At 41.0% G+C, this 21,270-nt stretch overlaps 1 protein-coding gene across 5 annotated transcripts in view; it reads right to left on the reverse strand.

The window, feature by feature from the left end:
* PTPRB (protein tyrosine phosphatase receptor type B) overlaps positions 1 to 21,270 on the reverse strand; it is a 74,139-nt gene that overhangs the window by 12,432 nt on the left and 40,437 nt on the right. For 4 of the 5 annotated variants that reach the window (XR_014502030.1, XR_014502031.1, XR_014502032.1 and 1 more), the window contains 14 exons: positions 20,110 to 20,379; positions 18,918 to 19,181; positions 16,858 to 17,121; positions 14,954 to 15,235; positions 13,554 to 13,832; positions 11,863 to 12,012; positions 11,347 to 11,590; positions 8,619 to 8,725; positions 7,266 to 7,365; positions 6,682 to 6,765; positions 6,563 to 6,580; positions 6,350 to 6,431; positions 4,915 to 5,005; positions 850 to 926 (listed from right to left, as the gene is read on the reverse strand). Coding sequence is in view for 1 of the 5 variants with exons in the window: in XM_083399222.1 (XP_083255348.1) it covers positions 850 to 926; positions 4,915 to 5,005; positions 6,350 to 6,431; positions 6,563 to 6,580; positions 6,682 to 6,765; positions 7,266 to 7,365; positions 8,619 to 8,725; positions 11,347 to 11,590; positions 11,863 to 12,012; positions 13,554 to 13,832; positions 14,954 to 15,235; positions 16,858 to 17,121; positions 18,918 to 19,181; positions 20,110 to 20,379 (2,312 nt within the window). In the remaining 4 variants the exon portion in view is untranslated. Of the gene's footprint in view, positions 1 to 849; positions 927 to 4,914; positions 5,006 to 6,349; positions 6,432 to 6,562; positions 6,581 to 6,658; positions 6,766 to 7,265; positions 7,366 to 8,618; positions 8,726 to 11,346; positions 11,591 to 11,862; positions 12,013 to 13,553; positions 13,833 to 14,953; positions 15,236 to 16,857; positions 17,122 to 18,917; positions 19,182 to 20,109; positions 20,380 to 21,270 lie in introns of all 5 variants that reach the window. The other variant, XR_014502029.1, reaches the window with a different exon arrangement.

The following is a 21,270-nucleotide window of genomic DNA, read 5'->3' on the forward strand; positions in this document are numbered from 1 at the left end:
AGAACCATTATGCCAACAGAAGGATGGGCAGGATCAATAACAACAGAAATAATATCCTAAACTGGGATGTCATGGCAACCAAGTCACCCAATCAATTCATCAAGGTCTTCTGGAGTGTTCACAAATATAATTACAATAGATGACAGAGTGAAAATCTTAACATTGAGTGTTCACAACAGTATAGCTCATTGTCCTTCAACCTTGGGTCTCTGAATCCCCCATGATTGGGTAAGCAGTTTGAGGATGATGGGAGATGCTGTCCAACAATACAGGGGAACCCATGGTTGAAGAACACTGGTCTACCTTATGAGAGGAAAGCAAAACGTAAATGTGACTTAGGAAAACACTAATACAGGGATTAGAAACCAGATCACAGGTTGTGGGAGGTAGATAGACCACCACAGATAGGACATTATTTGGTGATCTATGGATCTGGAGGCATTCTGCCATTTATGACAAATGAGAGTGTAATCTTTGCCAGTTGTGCTTTAATGTAAGATATGCATGCTTTCAAGATGAAGTACAATTTCGGACACTGTGTGCCAAAAAGTTGCACCTATCTGTAGAGGTTCCACAAAGACAGAGATATCTAAAAAGTTGTTCTTGGCTGATTCTAATGCTGCTGATTCTAATGCTGCACACACAAAGCTACAGAAAGTCCAGAAAATGGCCTTAAGTGATTACTGAATTTCAATTCTATGGCAGCCCGCCAGGCACAATTTTCAAATTTGGATTGTAAGTATAACTGGGCTGGGTATGAGGATTAGAGGTTTATGAACTTGAGTAAAGATTGCTGTCAAATACCCATTTTTTAAAAGAGCTGTAAAAAGGAAGCATGGAGTCACTTACTGGGATATAGCTTGCATTGATATAGTCAGAGCATGGGTCATCATCTACATTTGAAAGTTTTACTCTCGTTGTGTCATCTGTGGAAGAGATTCATTGCAAAAACATTTTCACTATTGGTTCCCTTAATTTTAATAAATGCATAACAATGAATAAGTACTGACAGTCAAGGTGGGAATCTAAATATCCAATTGTATGTAGCAATGATGGTCCATATTTATTCAGTATGTTTCATCTAGGCATGCTAGAAATGGGGGTCTGGAATTTCTTAACTGGGAGACAAATCATGCTAATGGCTCTAAATATTAAACAAAAAATGCATTAGATTATTATTATTTTTTTAAAAATCCACAAAGTTTTCACCTCCCCAAAATCACTAGTGGCTGAGGTTCTGGTAAGTAACAAAAATGGTAAAACTCCATACAATATTGTGAGGATGAAAAAGCCTTTTTCTTTGTTTTTTGCTTCCAAGGCTGCTCTAATGGATTTGCCCCATTATCAGAGCCCGGAATGAGGCTGGGTGCAAGCCAGAATTTGCAACATATGTCAGCAACATGGAACTATGGAAAGTAATACCCAAGAGTGAAGAATAAGAAGAAGAAGAAGAAGAAGAAGAAGAAGAAGAAGAAGAGGAGGAGTTTGGATTTGATACCCCGCCTTTCACTCCCTTTAAGGAATCTCAAAGCGGCTAACATTCTCCTTTCCCTTCCTCCCCCACAACAAACACTCTGTGAGGTGAGTGGGACTGAGAGTCTTCAAAGAAGTGTGACTAGCCCAAAGTCACCCAGCAGCTGCTTGTGGAGGAGCGGAGACGCGAACCCGGTTCCCCAGATTACGAGACTACCACTCTTAACTACTACACCACACTGGCTCTCAAATGAAAAGGACAATGGGTTAATTCGACATTATTTTGCATCTGAGCAATTTCCCTTCTGTGTTGACTGCACACCTGTGGTTCCCTATGAGGAATTAGCACAGGTGAGACTTGAGTGCCATTTGACTTGCAGGTGTAGTGAGCAAGCACAACTGGGATTTATAAACCCCAGTGGGCAGCAGCAGTTGGTGGGTGGTGTAGGCAGGGAATAGCTCTGCATCTGGCTTCTGAATGGAGAGCGCTACTGCCGCTTATCAAGAGGAAGAGGGATGAGGCAGCAGGAGTGTTGAGTTGCCTCCATTGCCACACCCACAATGGGCTCTTCATGCCTTGTCCCTCCCCCTCTTGGTAAGTGGCAGTGATACTGTTCATTCAGAAGCCAGTTGAACAATGCTGCCCTGCCCAACCCCAAATCTGTGCTATCATAGAAGGAATAGGCCCTCATTAGAAAGGATAGTTATTCTGTGCTATACTGAGATGTATCCTGAAACTATAAGCATCTACGGCAGGCATCCCCAACCTTTGGCCCTCCAGATGTTTTGGACTACAATTCCCATCATCCCTGATTATTGGTCCTGTTAGCTAGGGATCATGGGAGTTGTAGGCCAAAACATCTGGAGGGCCGCAGGTTGGGGATGCCTGATCTACAGCATATTTTCTTCCAGTGTATGCTCACCTCTACCACACAGAATTATCCTCTTCATCAGGGGTGGCCAACTCCCAAGAGACTGCGATCTACTCACAGAATTAAAAACTGGCAGTGATCTACCCACTTTTGGGGGGGTACAGGTTGTTGAGCTTTTTTTAGGAAGGAGGAAATTCAAGCCTAAGCTCAAGGGAGAAAGGGCAAACAAACAGCCTCAACTGAGTAAACTCTGTCTTCCATTCTGCATATTGTGCAACAATGGAGGGCGGGGTGAGGGGGCGGGCTGGATTCTATTTTACCTACACTAAGGAAAGGGTCCCAGCGATCGACTGCAATCTACCAAAAACCTTCCGGGGATCTACCAGTAGATCGTGATCGACCTGTTGGACATCCCTGCTCTTCATGGTTATTTAGGAATAACCATTTAGTATAATGGTCATTTAGGGGGGAAAGGATTCCTGGGCCTATTAGTTGCGTAGAAGAAGGAATTTCAACATGAAAGTCACACCTGCAGAATTTCCCCCTGTTACACAACAATTAAAGGTGGGGGAATCTTGTCCTCATTTTTATCTGGCTGCCCTCTCTTTTGGTGAAATATAGTAGCTGAAAACTTTCAGAAGCACGATGCAGAAATATGGGGTTGGAAATTAATTCTTACAGGCAAATATACTGGGAATTATTCCAACTGGCTGCAAAACCTCTGATTAGCTAAGGCAGGAATTGACAATATAGAAGAAATATACATGTAGATTTTTAGATGTGTCATCAGGCTATTTCTTTTGTATCTTATATAATGGACAATTTTATAACAAAGCCAGAGAACCAGGATTCAGTGTTCCTTGGGTTTGTGCAAGAACATCTCCATGTGTTCTGGTGTTTTCTTTTTTCTGACTGCAGTTCCTCATACTACTGGATGGCTATACTGGATGGCTTTGGAGCAGCTTTCAGGTTCCAGATTTTGAGTTTCTTGGGACACTACTTTAGGTGGCAGAAGGTACAAGATGGTGCAAGGAGGGGAGAAATGATGATGAGCTGATTCTTCCATGACTCCAAGATCAAGGAAGAGAGATGGAGGAGCGGTTAGCATATAGACATGCCCAGCTGTTGAGGTTTCACATTGCACAAAAGTCTTCTGGAGGCACAGCAGCAAATGAAAAATGTATTTCATTGCAGCCATAAAAATTGGTTGCATTCTTCATTGTCCTCTTATTACCTTTTAGCAAGCAAGTAATATGATAAGCTTGCCCGATTAGGATTTCCCACAAAACCTCTATTCCTGGACAGAGTGGAGACATATGACCATGTTTTTGTGGATTAAAATTAGATCTTCTGTCCCCAGTTCTTTTCACAAACAAGTCTGCATTTATGGGACAGGACACTTGCTTGTGCGAAGCTGAGATGCGGACTTCACCATGGGGCCAAATTCTGTTACAACACTGTAGCCCAGATTTTTGTCTCCAAAGATTCATCATTGGATACATTGGGTACTACTTTTATTAATAGCTGAAAGAAAAACCCTCCCACATGAAATTATACTAAAAACGGAAATGTTGCTTGAGAAGTTTCTTAGCTTTGCGATATCTTCTCTCTGATCTCTTAAACTGACCCTTCAAAAAGATGTCATGGAAGGTTCGGTTGACGCCTCCACCAGTTAAGATGAGGGAGGCTGTTCCTCTTATCTTGGCTATTTGACTTGGGAGTCCTCACTGTCTCAGTAAATGTTCCCAAAACATGAGAGAGTATACTATGGAGATCCCGTTTTTATTGCTATTCTCTTCTGCTCAGGGAAGTTTTTAATATGTGACATTTTAGTGTATTTTTCATCTTTGTTGGAAGCTGCCCAGAGTGGCTGGGGAAACCCAGCCAGATGGGCGGGGTACAAATAAATTATTATTATTATTATTATTATTATTATTATTATTATTATTATTATTATCTACATGTTGCAGTAGAGTTCTTAGAGTTTGTAGATGAAAAAAACACATGCACTCTTTGAAAACGCATCCTACTTTCACTTGTTCTGTGTTCTAAAGTCATGGTCCATTAATCTTTCCGCGGACTTTAAATTTATTCTGATAGATAAAAGAAAAATCTACTGCCTACCAAATCAGTAATGTTGGTTGAGTGATTTATGGATGTATTAGAACAGGTTTGGTTTCTGGTTTTTTTGAGCAAATACTAAACTCGGCTGTTTGTCTTTTGGCTGATCACATAAAACCAACCATGCATGCAAAGGTTGCTATTTATTGCTACATCTGCCTACCATCAAAAGTGACAATTCAGCAAAATTGCTTTAACGGCTGAAGCCTTTCATAACCAAGATGAACATTATTAGTCACTGCACTTTGGGTGTGAAGTGAGAGAGTTCTCTCATTATGCGACCTGAAGTATGAATATCAAAGGGTAAGACCCCTTGATGGGAGTGGTGCTTTTCTGCCAGGTAGAAGTACTGGGATGAAGGATATACCACATTTCCTGTCTCTCTTATTCTTGCTGAAAAGATGTAGGAAGAGAAAAAGAAAAGGCTTGCATCCAGCAGGAAACTTACAGGGCAATATATTATTGTATCGATTTTTCCCTCTGTTCTCTGGCAAAAGTGCTATGTCACACAATTGGTTTCGACCCACATCCTTTAGATCCTGTAAAATCCAAAAGAAAGAAAAGGGGAGATGAAAATGGTTAAATTATATTAATATATGGTCTCTATAGCACATCAGCTATCCAAGACTGAAGGATGGAAACAGATGTGTGATTGAATTCAAGCAGTTCTGGATTTGTGCCAAGTACCAAGTGGTTCAAGCCTTTGATCCTCACCTCTCCAAGGCAATTTCTAGTGCTAAGCTACTATACAATAGAGCCACTTCTCATCATGCCAGATGAGCCTGTTGCTTAGAAACTTGGGAACTTGCTTAAATAAATGCAAATAATAAAGACTTTGGAGGCTGACATGCAATGTACTCCTATTGTCCATAGAGGATCAACCTGGAAATCACAAGAAAGGAATGTGATGTTCCACTCGGGTCCTGCTTGCAGGTGTCCTGCCGCCCCCCACCATAGGCAACTGGTTGGCCTCTGTGAGAACAGGATGCTGCACAAGATGGGCATGATCCAGGATGGCTCTTCTTAATTGGATTGACATGCCTGAGGGCGATGTACATAGATGGATGAGCTGCACTGCTCAGAGACCCAATGAATGCCAACCAAGAAAAGGTTGGCATATATGCATACTGGAAAAGCACCATATATACATACTGTTGGGTACTGCAAAGGAGAAACAGCCGAGAGGGAACAAACCAGAAGGAACAAATAGTGCACAGTAATATTCAGCAGCCACTTCAGGTCAAAATGCTGATGTAAACAGTTTGTGTCAGTTGCTGAAAAGCGTTGAGCAAGGACCCCAAAATGGCACCTGCATTTTTTAGCCTAGGCCCCAGAGCCCTAATCCACTGATACCTCCCGCTGGCACCTGCTGCTATCTATGTCATGTCCCTTTCCATCTTGATTCCCAGTATACCTGAAGGTATACCCCTATCGTTCTGCCTAGACGCTGAGGTCCAACGCCAAGGGCCTTCTGGAGGTTCCCTCATTGCGAGAAGCAAAGCTACAGGGAACCAGGCAGAGGGCCTTCTCGGTAGTGGCGCCCGCTCTGTGGAACGCCCTCCCATCAGAGGTCAAAGAGAACTACCTGACATTTAGAAGACATCTGAAGGGAAGTTTTTAATGTGTGACATTTTAATGTGTTTTTAATTACATTAAAAATGGGGTACAAATGGGCAGGGTACAAATAATAAAATTATTATTATTATTATTATTATTATTATTATTATTATTATTATTCCCAAACAATGCAACGTTTTCTCCCTGTATATGTCAGCCGCCACTGATCCGGTCTCCTTTAATATGACTAGTCTTGAGTCAATGCATTGTGAATGACAGCCAGATGTACCTAAACAGCCCATTCTTTTACTCTGTTTGGTCCTTACCTCATATTCCTTTGACAGGAGGTAGTTTGAGTCTGCTTGGAGTTTGGTGAAGTGCATTTCAAACTGACTGACTTTTACAGGGCTAAAACATTCAAAGCAGGGCGTGGGGAGGGGCAAGGAGAGAAAGAAAACACCATATGTTAACACATTATTAAAACAAAGAGCCAGTATTTTCCAACGCAGTAGAAAGGATGACTTAGCATTGGCTCTTACCTGGACATTTTCCGGCTCCTTCAGGTTATTTGGAAAGAAAGAAAAAGAAAGAAAAGGTCAGATGGTGATTAGACAGACTGCATTGTCCAAGGATGCCAGGGCAAGCAATTTGACCTTACCCTTTTTGTCCCAAGTTCAGGTGAACAGAGAGCGGTCTGTCCCTGCGAATGCTCATTCTCACTGTTGGTCTTTCATGGCCACTACTGCAACACAAGAAGTTGTCAAGTGTTTGTTACATACATCTAGAGCCCTAGTGAGGGAGATATGTTGTTTTGCCCTGCCAGGACAGCCACCTCCTGTGGCCAAAAGCAAATCATGTCTGTTACAAGAACAATTCAAGACCGAATCATTGCAACATAGCACTCTTCTATTTTTCTGTGTGACGCTGCTGCTTTGCACATGATGCATCTCCTCTTCAAAGCACAGTATCAGCATTAAGGCTGCAATCCTGCTCCTACTCATATTGACCAATAAATATTATAGCAAATCTATCTGCCATTCAAGATTCAAATACACACACACACACACACACACACACAGCGCTTAGGACCTACTGAGGAATACCTTCAAAAGGTGCAACTATAAAATCGTATTTCTCGCATTTAGAGCACCTGTCATAAAGTGAAATTTACATTGCATGATGAATAAGTTTACATTTATTCTTTCTGGCGCCAGAAAGAAAGAAACATGAATTTCTACTCACTTTGCTTTTCGTCTGCAGACAAGCAATGCAGTGACAGCCACCAGCATAATTATTAGGAACAGACCAGCGCTCACCCCTTCGACAACTCCAAGTGACGGCTCTGAAACAATTGTATACACAGATCAGACTTAGAGTTTTAAAGTTAGAAGAAAGGTCATGATATACGGTAATAGTCTATGTCTACCTTTTGCTGTTCTCCAATACAATTCCTAGCAAGGATCTGCACATGCAAACACATGTGCGCGCACACAATGGGACAGTTTGGACTGATTAGAATTATGTAACTGTTAGAACCACAGCCAGTTTGCTTATACTGTTGTTGTTATTTCAGTTTGCAGTTTCAGCAAACGTAAGAAAAGCCCTGCTGGATCTGCCCCAAAGGCCCATTTTGTCGAGCATCCTGCGGTTAGAGTGGCCAACCAGAAACCTAAGGGAAGTTTGCAAGCAGGACCTGCATACAACAACACTCTCCCCTCCCCATGGGTTACAGCAGCAGGCATTCAGAAGCATACTGTCTCCAACTGTGGAGGGAGAACATAGCTATCAGGGTTAGTGATAGCCAAACCCTTCATGTGCAAAGGGTTGTATTCTATCAGTTACCAAACGTTGAGGACAAACAGCAGAAGAGGAGTTGTTACTTTCATCTCCTATTTTATCTCCCTACTTGTGATTCCAAGCCAATGGTAATGCACAGGCATACTGCCTCCAGCAGTGAACATAGCCAGCACAACATTTTTTAAATTTATAAACCAACCTGTGACTATTTGGTCAAACCACAAACTCCTGAATGAATGAGTAGCTAAAAAAATAAAAGTGTGTGTGTGTGTGAGGGTGGGATAACTGTGCTAAAAATAAACATTCTAGTGCTGAACCCATATTATTTCAGGTTTCAAAAGTACTGTAATTCTGAAATGCAGAAAATGCTTAAATAAAGAAGGAGCGAAGAAAAAGAAATCCCTAAAGCAGAACAATATAAAACTTTACGAGTCCCAGTCAGCTCTGGCTGAAATTAAACCATGCTTTTAGGCTTGCAAAATTGTCTTCTGATGACCCGTCCCTATTAAGAGGCAGGCTTCCACATTCTCCACAACACACACGCCACGCTCTCCAGAGATTCATCAAAGGCGGCTTGCTACAGAGTCTCCACCTGAAGACGGCATGCACCATGTTGCTTACAGGTTCTCATTAAATAGCCTAAGTGGTTGAATCAGCCTTCTAAATGGATGGATTTGACGAAAGTCACTTTTGGCCAAGATAGAGCTCTACAAACCATTTCCTGCTGTCTTTTGTCTCCATCAAATGCTCAGGTTTTAGATACCTTGAAATGCTTCATAGGTAGGAGGGGAAACTGACCTGACTCGGTAACAATTGGCAAAGAGAAATAGGTATCAGAGAATAGGGGCTCAGGAAGTTCCTTCAGGTCTTCTTTGAAGAGTTGTGTGAAAGCCCGGATGCTGATCCTGGAAAGGAGGGGAATGGTTTTTAAAATTAGATTTCCCTGGGATGTATAATTTACAATGATAGTCCTAAAGCATTTGAATTGTTAAGGGTTATAGGGTTATAGGGTTATTGTTAAGGGTTATAGGGAATTGTTAAGGGTTGTAGGAATAACCTATAGGAAGCATTTGAATTGTTAAGGGTTATAGGAATACTGAATATTAAACCAGGGCTGGGGAACTTGTAGCTCTCCAGATGTTGATGGACTACAACACCCATGATCCTTGACCAAAAGCCACATGGCTGGGACTGAGGCCAATGATATATGGAGGGCCAAAGGACCCCAGTTCTGTATTAAAGGCTACACAAAGTAATAAGACATACAAAGCCAGGCATCTGATCTGTCACTACTTGTAATTTACTAGTAATTTCCATCTCCTACTGCTTTAGAGTGATGCAAAAGCCAGTCAGAAAACATCTGTAATGTGCCCATATTGGGTCAAGGCCACAGCACTTGGAAGTGTGGGGACGGAGAAGAAGTTTTAACGCTTCCCATCCTCTCCTCTGTGTACTTTCCTTGACTTAAATTACCCCACATTCAAAGCTACTATTAGCTGCAGTGGTAGCGTTGGGATACAGGGCCTGTATTGCAGCAAGAGGTCAGCAAAGCTGTTTTGGTTACTCTCAGTTTCTGATATTTCCAAGTCTAAATTAAGTTCTCCACATACCTACATCAGTTTGCACACATGCATGCATACGCACACTAAAAGTCCTAATGGAAATTTATCAACATTCCAGTGTGAATTTCTCCTAACGCACACATTTTTGCAAAGCATTTCCCTGAATATAATGCATCTTTGTATGTCATTTCCACAAATATCTGTGTTTTTATGCCCTTTTTACCCTAAGACATTTTACATTTTATTTGACTGGAAAAGTGTGATTTTTGAAAAAATGCTGCGTTTTGATTTTCATATTGTTTTGGAAAGTGTAGATTGGGGAAGATCGCCTCCAAATGCAAACTTCATCAAATTTCTCTTCCATTCCTAATTGTACCTACTTTCCTCTTATTCTACAGCCATTGGCAACTTCAGACTATTTGTGCGTGTGTGATTTAAATAAGGGAAACTGTTAGAAAGAGTTAAGCCTGCTTTTCTAGCACTGTGGGCTTAATCCAATCCCTCTGTGGTTTCTTTTTTGTAAATAAAAGGGCTTTGAGCAATCCAGTCATGGATCTTCTGAGTTCTCGCTCCTAATAATTTAAGAAAGAAAGGAATGCAAAAACCTAGGATGCTTCTGAAATTTTGCGCTTAACCCCCCCCCCCACTTTTTCTTATGAATTCCTTGCACCTTAATCATACTGCTTGATCTCTATGCTGCATACAGTGCTTCAGATAGTTTGCTAAATCACAATGCAGAACCTGGCCTTTGTCTTTGGATATGTTGATCACAAACTGCACAGGGCATTTCGTAATCCACAAATGCTCCCTGCTTGTTTTAGGGGATAGTCTTGCAAGCAAGCTCAAAAAGCCCTTTGAACATAGTCAGAGGAAATGCATTAAAAAAAAAGTTTTGCGATGACCTGTAAGAGAGTGGGAGACATGCTGGCCCATTTTGCACTGAGACTAATGCACACTTAAGAGATGAAAGAAACCACATATGATTAGTCTCACTACCCAGTGGGCAGTGTAGCTTATTTTGCTTTATCATTGTCAATTCTCAAAGTTGGCTACATAATACATTTGGAAAACTGGGCCCACCTTCTAAAGAACTGGCACTCTGATTTTAAAGTTCTGCATTATGATGACTAATATTGTTTTGGCAGAGAGTTTGGTGCACTTATCCTAAATACGTATTTGTTGGCACAGCAAACCTAAGTTCTGGGCTGTAACAGATTCTTCAATAGCCCCTTACTAATAGGTAGACCCTGGTTAGTAACTCCACACTCAATCAGAAAATAAAGAAAGAAAACATTGTACATTTATACCTGTTTTTAAACTGGAACAATGGCAAAGTTATCCAACTGGTAATACTTTTATGAGATCATTTTTCTAGTCTGAGAATTTCAGAGAAAAACTTACCATAGACAGTAGTTTAAATAGGCTAGTAAAAACTCAGACCCTACAAGGTTGGAGTTTTTTCTCACAAGTGAACAGGATTTATGATAGGGAGGGGGGAATGGAAAAATAACTTGATGATGATTTTTGGACCATTTGAGTTTGGCAACTGGTCTTACACTGACAAAAGAGTCTAATATATTTTGCCCACAATTTCAAAAGTATCCATCATGTGTATGCTGGTATTTTAGCTGCACTGAACACTTTTATACTGCAAATGAGGACTAGGGACCATCCTAAGGTTTTCCGCTGAGGGATTAGCACGTTCACTGATCAGTGTGAAAATGACACGTTACAGAGTCCTCTATCTAACGCACTGCAGGATAGACAGACATGGCTGAAGGAAACGTTTAGACATTATCTATGAGACAGAGCAGGGCAAAGCTATTATAAATGGCACAGTAAAGCACAGATAACATCATGCAACAGAGGCTATTAATCTTCGGTAGTTCAAATGCTTCTAGAAAGCACAGTTCCAAATGGCAAGCTACATTTTTTTGTGGCATGATTACCGCACTAAATCTGACCTATAGGCAGTCCTGGGTTTTAGTGGCCCATCGCAATATTTCTGCTGATTTGGATCACACTTTCCTCCCAGATTTTCCATCTCTGCTCCAAGCTTAATATCAAAGCTCTTTGAAACGCTGTCAGGGCTTTCAGTGCATTTACTCGCAAAATAATCTGTTTGATAGATTTGGATGGAGTTGTTGTGTTTGTATTCCAAGTAAGAAGGCAAAGGGTGATGCTGTTCTGGCTTCCGTTCTTCACTGCCTAGAAAGGGGTGATTGGAAAAGTGAAAAAAATGGAAGTTAAATACTGTGTTATTACTGCAGAACAAGGCTTGTGGGGATCAAATTACAGACCTGTAGATTACCAAGGACCCCTGATACTTTTCTGTTAAGATGCTTTATCCATGATTATTGTATATTGAAATCACCCTTGTGGGTCATAACGGGATTTTACAATGATCAACCAAATTGTGGAAGACTATGGCAAAGGCACTATGTCAATGCAGGCGATCTTGTATAGCCATGGAAACTTACCATCAGCTTCTCTCACAACCACGGTAAAGTATTTCACAGCTCCATTGGTGTCACTGAACCAGCTGCAATTGAAAGCGAAGTGGATGGAAGATTTGGTAATGACTGCATCCTTTTTGTTCACTCGAATATGTGCAGGTGGTGGTGGAGGGCCTAAACGATAGCAGTAGTTGTGTTACAAAAGCTGTATTTTGTCAATACGTACTAGGCACCTAAATGCAAACTTTTACCCAAGTGGAATCAAATATCCACTGAAATGCTCTTCCTAGCCACCAAAACATATCTTGTAGTTGAAGATTAGCAAGTAGAATGCAGCAGTGTGTAAGGTTGCAGTGAGCTCCATTGCAGATTTTTGTAGTCTTTCTTCATCTCTTTACATCAGGGGTAGGAAACTGGATTCACCCACTGCAAGCCAAGTTTGTCAGGTGGGCAGGGCTGCTCAGTGTACAGCACTTTGCAAGACCCAACCATCAGCTGCGAATGCCTTTAGAATTCAAATTCTAATGACTCAACAGCGGTTTCAGGCTGCTCATCCCTTCTTTGTTAATAGAACACTTAGCATTAAAAGTGCATTTATATTAAGGAAAACTGCTGGTACATTAGTGAGATATACAAAATGTGTTCATTAGGGGGGGGAAATCAAACTAAAATGTAAAGGATTTTCGTCATGATTTTTCTTTAAAGAAACCCTTGCAGATTGCTGCAGAGAATGTAGAGAACCAAATTTAAGATGGGGGAAATGAGAAACAGAGAACCAAAATTGGCAGGTCCTTCCATCCCTAGTGGAAATAAGCTTCACTGTACCTGTGTACATGCAACTCCTTCCTCACTTAATCCCCCCCCCCTTTGCATATGTTTTAATAAACCAGATTTCTGGTGGGATAGGAGGAGTGGTACAACCCTGAAACATCACTAGGTCTACCCCAATAGGAAGCGACTTAAGAAAACACTCTCTGTATACTGATGGTGGCAGCAAGTGTTTGAGAAATGCATTCTCAGCATGAATTGGATTAAAACCAGAATGTACTTTAGATCAACAATGTGGGACAGCACTGACACAGCGGCAATATGTGTACAGCAACCCTAAATACAACTGCATCCAGCACTGAATGCACATCATCAGACTGTGTGTGTACATGCCCAGAAACCAATGGTAGTCACCCACCATTATGGAATTTCCCCCCATTTTTTCTGAAGGGGAAATGATTGAACTGTTGAGGATTCACAGAAGCTATGCTTTCTTCCCTTAACATCTGGTACAATAAGCAAACGTCAAGAGAAGGGAGAAAGGCTTGTGAGAATCTAGATTTCCTGATTCATAACTGTAGGAAGGAAGACACACCTAGCTGTTTTGTTTGAAGGATGCAAAAGGGGGGGAAAGGTGAAAGAAACATTTTGCAAATGGAAGGTAAACCAATAACTGAGTTTTGCTGGCATGTTAGAATATATAAACTGCCTATGACTCTTAAAAGTATGAGTCAAGCAAGCAAGTTTAGCAATTAAAAATAACATTCAGCACTTTGAGAACTTATGTCAGCTCTTACAACATGCACTGAATGCAGCGGAACAGATGTTCCACATTATGGCCACATGTCATTCATTTCAAAGTATTGCATCATGCATTGGAAGCCATCTCCCCCCTTTTTGCTTTCCATTGCAATGCAATGTAGCCATCCATACAATAAAAGGCTTACGGTCTATCATAGTGATGGTATTGTCTTCTACCACCTCACTGGTCATGTCGGCTGACTGCACTTTGATGGAAACCAAGTATCTTGTATGGGGAACGAGGGTCATGATGTTGTATACAGATCTCTCCCTCTCTATTCTTCTGGAGAACTCAATCTCCGCAGTGTCCATTTTTTTGCACTCAATACTATATCCATCAAAATCAGAGTCAGGAGGGATCCAGGAGCAAGCAATGGCAGTCGAGTTCTGCGGTCGGCAATGCAAACTTTGTATCTTGTCTGGCCCTTTGAAGCAAAGCAAGAGCAGAATCAATAATGTACATTGTATATTTTGAGCTTACTTTATAGCACAAAGATGTATCTCATCATACGAAAGCTAAAATTAAATTAGGGAACAGCATGGTAATGTACTAATGCTAATGTTAATGCTACAGTTAATTAGATGGCAGTCACATTATTTAAGTTCCTTTGAACTCAACCTATTACTTTGCAAAATCATATTTATGTCTTATATCTGTTGTTATGAATCATTTATACAGCACTTTTAAAAATTGCTATGTCTTTACAGTGTTTGTCTTATTCACCCTCAAAATAATCCTGTAATAAAATTAGGTCACTGTTTTATTGCTGACTGAGATGAGAGATAGGAGTTTCACTGCTATTTGTGTGTGTGCAATATTTATACCACACCCTCCCTATAAGAACCCAGGGGGGTCATAGATATGCCTATCCCATTACAGTCTCAGAACAGTCACGTGAGCTAAGTCCAAAGGCAATGTCTGAAGACATATGGATACAGCAAACTTGCTGAAGCTAAGCAGCTCAGGGTCTTCTCAATATCTGGATGGGGACAGCATAGGAAACCAACAGGGTTGTCCTAAGACATTTTGCAGAATGGCATCCCCATCATTCCATGTACAATGGAGCCAACTAGACTGGCCATTAGACCTTATTTCAGTTCTGGCAATGGGACAGAGTTCTTTACCATAGTGTTTCTCAACCTTTTCCCGACCTAGTTTCCTTCCTGTGACCCCCCCTTGTCCTATTAGGACAACCTGGTGCATGCATTTGATCAGTGAGAGCTCTGAGCTCTTCACCAGATGAGGATACAACAGAAATGTGAAACAGGTAAAGACATCAATCCCTGCACAAGCACTCATGAATCAGCTGGCGGTTGGGGTGGAGTACTGGGTCAAGACTAACATTAAGGTGGATTGCAACAGCAGTACCGCAACTATACAAATATATGGTAACATAGTAAGAAGCAGGTCCCCAAATGGATGTTGGGGCTATGGATGTTGTTGACTACTGTGCTAATATAAATTAATATAATATAAATGAGCATTAACTAAAGCACTGGAGGTTAATACCAAACTTTTCATCAATGTCCCAATATGGTGTCTTACTTGTTCTCACGGTTCCAGAAAGTGATTTACTGTACGTTTTATGAATAATTCCACTAACACTCCTAACACTGAAGTGATACAGTCTCCCTGGGTGGAGTCCATTTATTTTGCGTCCTTTTGATTTGCTACTACTGTAAGGATTGGAAACTGTGAGGGTCTCCCTTGGGGTCCATTGAAGTTCGAAGTCATCATAATCCGTCCAGTCAGGAGGGCCCAACCACATGATAGACAAGGAAGTGTTGGTGACATCAGCAAATGACACTGTGTTCGGAGGGATTGGCACTAAGAGAGAGAAAGCGTAAAATGGGAAAATAAATAATTACCCGGTACATTACTCTTGAATACGTAATACATAATAATTCCAATTTTTTTTAAAGAAGGAAACCAACAAATAGATTTCTGTTTTGTTCAGGAGTTATGTATTTGGCCTTGTTCACATTTGGGTTGACTCGCATCCATGTTTCTTCCATTCAGATTTGACCTTATTAGTCCATAACTATGTTCATTTGCAACTGAAGATCAAATCCACTTGTTTCCATCCATACCTGTAGACATTCCCTTTTGTCTTTCTCCCTGCATTCAAATTTGCTGATTCAAATGTATTAATTTTGTGCAAACAGGGCAAGCATGCAGGAATCTGCTGAGCAGTGTGTACACCCCTTTTTTAAAAAAGGTATCCACCCAGGAATTGTCAGTAACACACACCAGGGAATTCCCAATTCTGTATATGTTTGCATGTACACATTTTATGTTCAATCCTAAAATGGCATGCATTTCCCATTCCAAAATAGGAATATGGTTGTGTGATAGAGCAATATATGGTGAAATCAATGGGGGGGGGGGTGAAGCAGGGAGATCTGGAGAAACCATGGGTTTTTTGTTTTCCAGTATTGCACAAATATGTTTTCTTTTTCTTTTTAAGCTGCCTAAGGAGTTTGCAAGAAATAGGTACTACCACTGTCAGAACAGAGCTGATGTTAGGGAAGTGTAAGGTGTGTGGAAGGCGAGTTGCAAAATGGATTCTTGAGCCCCAGCAAAAAAGAGAGAGTCTCAAGTGGAGCTGCATTTTCAAATTTATCAAATTGTCAATGGGCTGGGGAAATTCAAATTTGCATGAGGAAACCAACAGGACAGGAGATGTTTGAGGGGGACATCATGTGGACAATGCTATTTAAATGGGACTTGAAATACACATTAAAGTCAGGCGTGGACAAGCCCTTTGTTTACTCCACCTTGACTGGAGACGCCTTTCATATTTCCAAAATCATCTACTGACAGCTGTAGGAATGCCTGCTGGGTGTGAAGCACACTTCCGCCCACAGACAAGCCACAGCTGTCTGAACGCCATGTCCTCTATCTAACCTTTTGCTTTCTCAGTAGTCTGCCGTGCCCTGTCTGTGACCTTTGTCTCCTTCGTTTAAACATTGTTCAAGGGGAAAGTGACGCGGTGGAAACAGGTGCCAAAATAACTTTTTACTACCCCACGATCTCGCGATTGGAAGATGTGTAAAGGGCACAGTCAAAAATGTATCTGACTGGTTTTGCATATTGTGCTAATAAAAAGAGCCTCTGCAAAGCTAGCCAGCAGCTTGCTTATGCACAGCTCACCTGCATCATCAAATCCTGTCTCGTCTCCTTCACATCAGACAGCAGGTTCACTGGAGAACGTCCCAAAGTTTTCAACTAGCGGAACATGAAATATTGAGAGTGCTAAAGCCTGGGGGGCAGGGAATGCAAAAGTCAAATCCAAGGTGCCCAGGTGAAATAGTTGGACTTAAGGCCAAAGCAGATCAATGATTGGATTTCCCAGTGTCTTTATTTTGCTACACCTGCTGATTAGAGCATTGAAGCAATCAATGATGGCAGCAACAGTATAAACAAGACAAGGAACTGCTGTTCTTTACCTGTTCTGCCTTTAGTATCTGCTGTATTGGTCAGGTCACCACTATAGGTAACTACAACAAGGGTGTATATTCCGCCAGGGACTAAGCCCTGGAAGTGCCATTCTGTCAAGTCTTTTCCATACTGTGCTTCTTTCTGTGTGCCATTTGGGTTATAGAGATTCAGTTCATAGGAGTCAACGTCTCCTGCTGCTGGGTCCCAGGTAAACCACAGACTCTCTGTCATGTTTTTATTGAACCCTTTGAGATTGGTAACTGAGGCTGGAACTATGGGGGGGGGGAAGGAAACAGTGGAGAGTCACTCTGCATGACAATTAGTTATGGCATCTATACAAGGACATAATAAAAATAGGTTAAATAATAATAATCCTAATGTCTCTAATTATTAAACGTTTTAATTAAAAACAACCCTGGCACTGAAAACTATTAAGTTCCTTTTGGTATTTTATACTTTGCATTCATATTATTCTTTTCGCTTTTTAGCTGCTTTTCTTTACAAAAGGTAATCCAAGGTGAAAGATTAAAACTAGCATAATAGCCAAAACAGAATAAAAACATGTTCATACATAGAAAAGGCAGGTCTAACACATCCCACCCACTAAACAAGGCCACAAATCTCTGAAACTCTCCCAAAGGTCTGGGTAAAAAGAATTTTTTTGCCTGGTGCTAAAAATAGATAGTGATGGCACCAGGTATACCTCCATGGGGAAAGCATTCTGTAAACAAGGAGCTACCACTGAAAAACGACTGTCCCTGTGTTGTCACCCTCTGTCCCCCCCCCTTCCAGAAAATACACAGAAAACGGCCATGAATACTGAATGCAGGTTCCAGATTGATTAATGTGGGGAGAGGCAGCCTTTGAGGTACTAGGGTCTTGAGCTGCAGAAGGCTTTACAGGTCAAAACAAGCACTTTTAATTGAAACTAATCAGTAGCAAGTGGAGTTATGCCCAAATTGGTTTTATATGCTCAGGTTATCTTGCCTTGATCAGCACTCTGGCTGCTGAATTCTGTCCCAGCTGTAGTTTCTAAACCATCTTCAAAGGCAGCCCCTCCATGTACTTCCTGAAGGTTACCAGAACATAGACAACAGAGGCTATCCTAGTCCAGAAAGGGGTGCAGCTGGGCCACCAGCTGAAGCTGATGGAAGGCACTCTGTGCCACTGAGCTCACTAGAGCCTCAAACAACAGTCTTGGATCCAGGAGTACCCTCCAAGCTATGTACCTGCTCTTTCAGAGGGAGTGTGACTCACCCAGAGCAGGCCTCATCCCTTCCATCTGGTCTAGGGAGCCACCCACCAATAATGCCTTAGTCTTGTCTGGATTGAGCTTCATTTTACTGGCTCTCATCTAGTCTCATCTACTCTCAAGGCCAGACATCAGTCTAGCACTTCCACTGTCACACCAGCAGATGTAAAGGAGAAGTAGAGCTGTGTGTCATCAGCATATTGCTGACAACAACTGAACTGGTTGCTCAGTTTGTGTACATCAAACACATGCCCAGTTAAGCTTTAGACAAATTGGGGTTTGCCAATACGAATTTGCATCTTTGATCTGTTCCCTTGAAGAAATTTGTTACAGTGGTGCCCCGCAAGACGAATGCCTCGCAAGACGGAAAACCCACTAGACGAAAGGGTTTTCCGTTTTTCAATGCGCTTCGCAGGACAAATTTCTCTATGGGCTTGCTTCGCAAGACGAAAATGTCTTGCGATTCTTGCGATTTTTTTCCGCTGCCCACCCCCTTTTTCTAAGGCACTAAGCTGCTAATAGCCTTTTAGCAGCTAATCCGCTAATCCCTTAAGCCTTTAATAGCCGCTAAACCGCTAATAGGGTTGCTTCGCAAGACGAAAAGACTCGCAGAACGGATTCTTTTCGTCTTGCGAGGCACCACTGTATTTGTTTTAGGATGCTTCTGAAAACCCTTCTATCAACTTCATAGGAAAGCAGTCTGGGTTTTATTTATCAGCAACTCCTCTAGCAATCCCTTCTTACAATTAAAGTAGCCCATTGAGTTTTTAAAAGTGTATCTCGTTGCTGATGGATCAGCTCATTAGATACTTTTACCTGTTCTCCCAAAGATGGATGATTCATTAGTAAGCTTGCCACTGTGAGTAACAATCACCATTTTGTACAACCTTCCTTGTACTAAGTTCTGGAAAGAATACTGCTTGAGATTCTGGTCTCCTGAAGTTCTGTCCTGGAGAGATTGGTCTGGATTATATAGAAAGATTTCATATTTGTCCAGCTCCCCCTGAGAAGTTGTCCAGCTAAACGACAGGCGCCCAGTGGTGGTATTTGTGACCTTCAGATTTGTGGCAGCTGCTGGAGCTGAAATAAGAGAAGATATTGCATCCAGTGTTGTAGCTTTTGGCAAGCAGTAAGAAATGGGCAGCAGAAATGTCCTTTGAACCTCAGAAACTATGTTTATACATGTTTCATGCCAATATTTTCCTTCTATGTAGATTAACCCTTTGCTATCATTAAACACGACACGTAGTTTAAGGGACATTCTCAGAATCAGGAGTAGATTGTTTTGCATTTATTAATTTATTTATCATCCTGCCTTTATTTGAATCAAAATCAAAGTAGTTAACAAACGCCAAAGAATGTGTAGTTAATGCAGTAACTTATTTAATAATTTTTGTGTTTGTGCAAAAATATTTGCTCAAGCCAAAATTAGTGCCAAAGAATTTTCATACGGTACTAAGATTGCCCTTTTATCTGGGACAAAGTAAGTAAAATAGCAACCAGAAGAAAATCATTTTCAGGCTGAATATACATTCTAGCCAATGTTGCTTTTATATATTTTTAAGTTGCATATTCTGGGAAAGTAAATGCTGATTTAAGCATCACGTGGCCCAAATCTGTTTTGCTAGATTTATATTTAGTATCCTCACTATCAGTTGCCTCCATCTCCTGCTCAAGCAAAGTTCTCATTAATTTCAGCTGAACCTTCTGACTGAACGGGGACAATCCATTTTACAGGTAGCTGCGGTACTGCAAGCCCATCTCCAAAAGCTTAAGGGAGGGATGATTTAAGGAGTTATATTATTTGTATATGTGCTGACATATTTAAAACCTATTTTGGTGACTCAGCTAAAAAGAAAGTAATTAAAAATAACAATATTCATTCATAAAGGTACAAATATTCACAATACACTTTCCAAGTTATTAAAAACGGAGCAGGTCTTTTGGAATATTCTACGTTTATAGCCTCAGTTATTTTGCTGTCCCCTAATAAAAATGCTGGAATTACCTGTCCGGCCTTCAGTTTCTGCCCGACGGCTGAAGAGGCCACCGCTGACTGTCAATATTTGTACTTTATACTTCTTCCCTGGTGTTAAATCTTCAAATTTGTGTTGCTTAGCAGTAGCTGGCTCTGATTTGTTGCTCAGAGGGATGCCGTGCTCAGTCAGAAGCAGGATGTCGTAACGTTCAGCCACACCAGCAGCGCTTTGCCAGGTTACAACCAACGAGTAACTGCTGTATGCATTGTCTGCATGTAATTTCTGAACAGGAGCAGGGACTGGGAACAATGGTTTAAAAGGTGAGGCTCATTCATGCGTCTTGAAAATTATTAGCTAATTAGTTGTGAATGCACACATACACTACACACACACACACACAAAATTGTTATCAAATTCAGTCAACCAGATCTCTTGTTCAGGCCAATCTGTGTCATCTTCCCATTTCCTTAGCACACAGAATATTTTGTTGTCTTTTGTATCCATCCTCATTAAAATTATATTTTGCAAGACAGAGCAGAGTGGGGGGTGACATACATACCCATTCTGGGTCATTCATATTTATTCAGACCTGAGTTTAGCTAGATGCAAATAGTGCTCAAAAACTGATGTACTGTATATTATAAATGTCAGGCCTAATAATCTAGTAAAGTTTTTACTGATATAATGATTGAGAAATTCAGTATAAATGTATTTACATTTTATAAAAAAACACACCTCAATGGGGGAGGGTGCCTTTTTGAAGATCATGAAGAAGTGAAATCTTTTCTCTTTGAGATTCTGTAAATAATGTTTAGCATTCACTGGCCGTATTCAGACAATCATATCAAGGTGTAATGAGCCAAGCTATGAACAAGCCTTTTCACAGCATTTATAACTATCATTTCCTTTTCTATTCAAACTGGGAACCGGAGGTTACCAGCTTTGAAACAGATCAGTATATTAACCCACAGTTTGACTTTGGTTTTAATATTCTGACTTGTGCTGGAGCAGGTAACTACGATTTTAAAAAAATTGATGAGAATTTACCCATCACTGTTCTGAGATCATGAACTTGCGAAAATAATGGATGAGATTCACCTAATGAACTGTGTCAGTGGAAGCCCTGCACAGGGGTGTCCACTTATGCAATAGGGGTTTCCCACACCTCAAGAAACAGGCTCTGGAGAATC

Source organism: Podarcis tiliguerta (genome assembly GCF_965153285.1).
Source record: "Podarcis tiliguerta genome assembly, chromosome: 10".
NCBI lineage: Eukaryota > Metazoa > Chordata > Lepidosauria > Squamata > Lacertidae > Podarcis > Podarcis tiliguerta.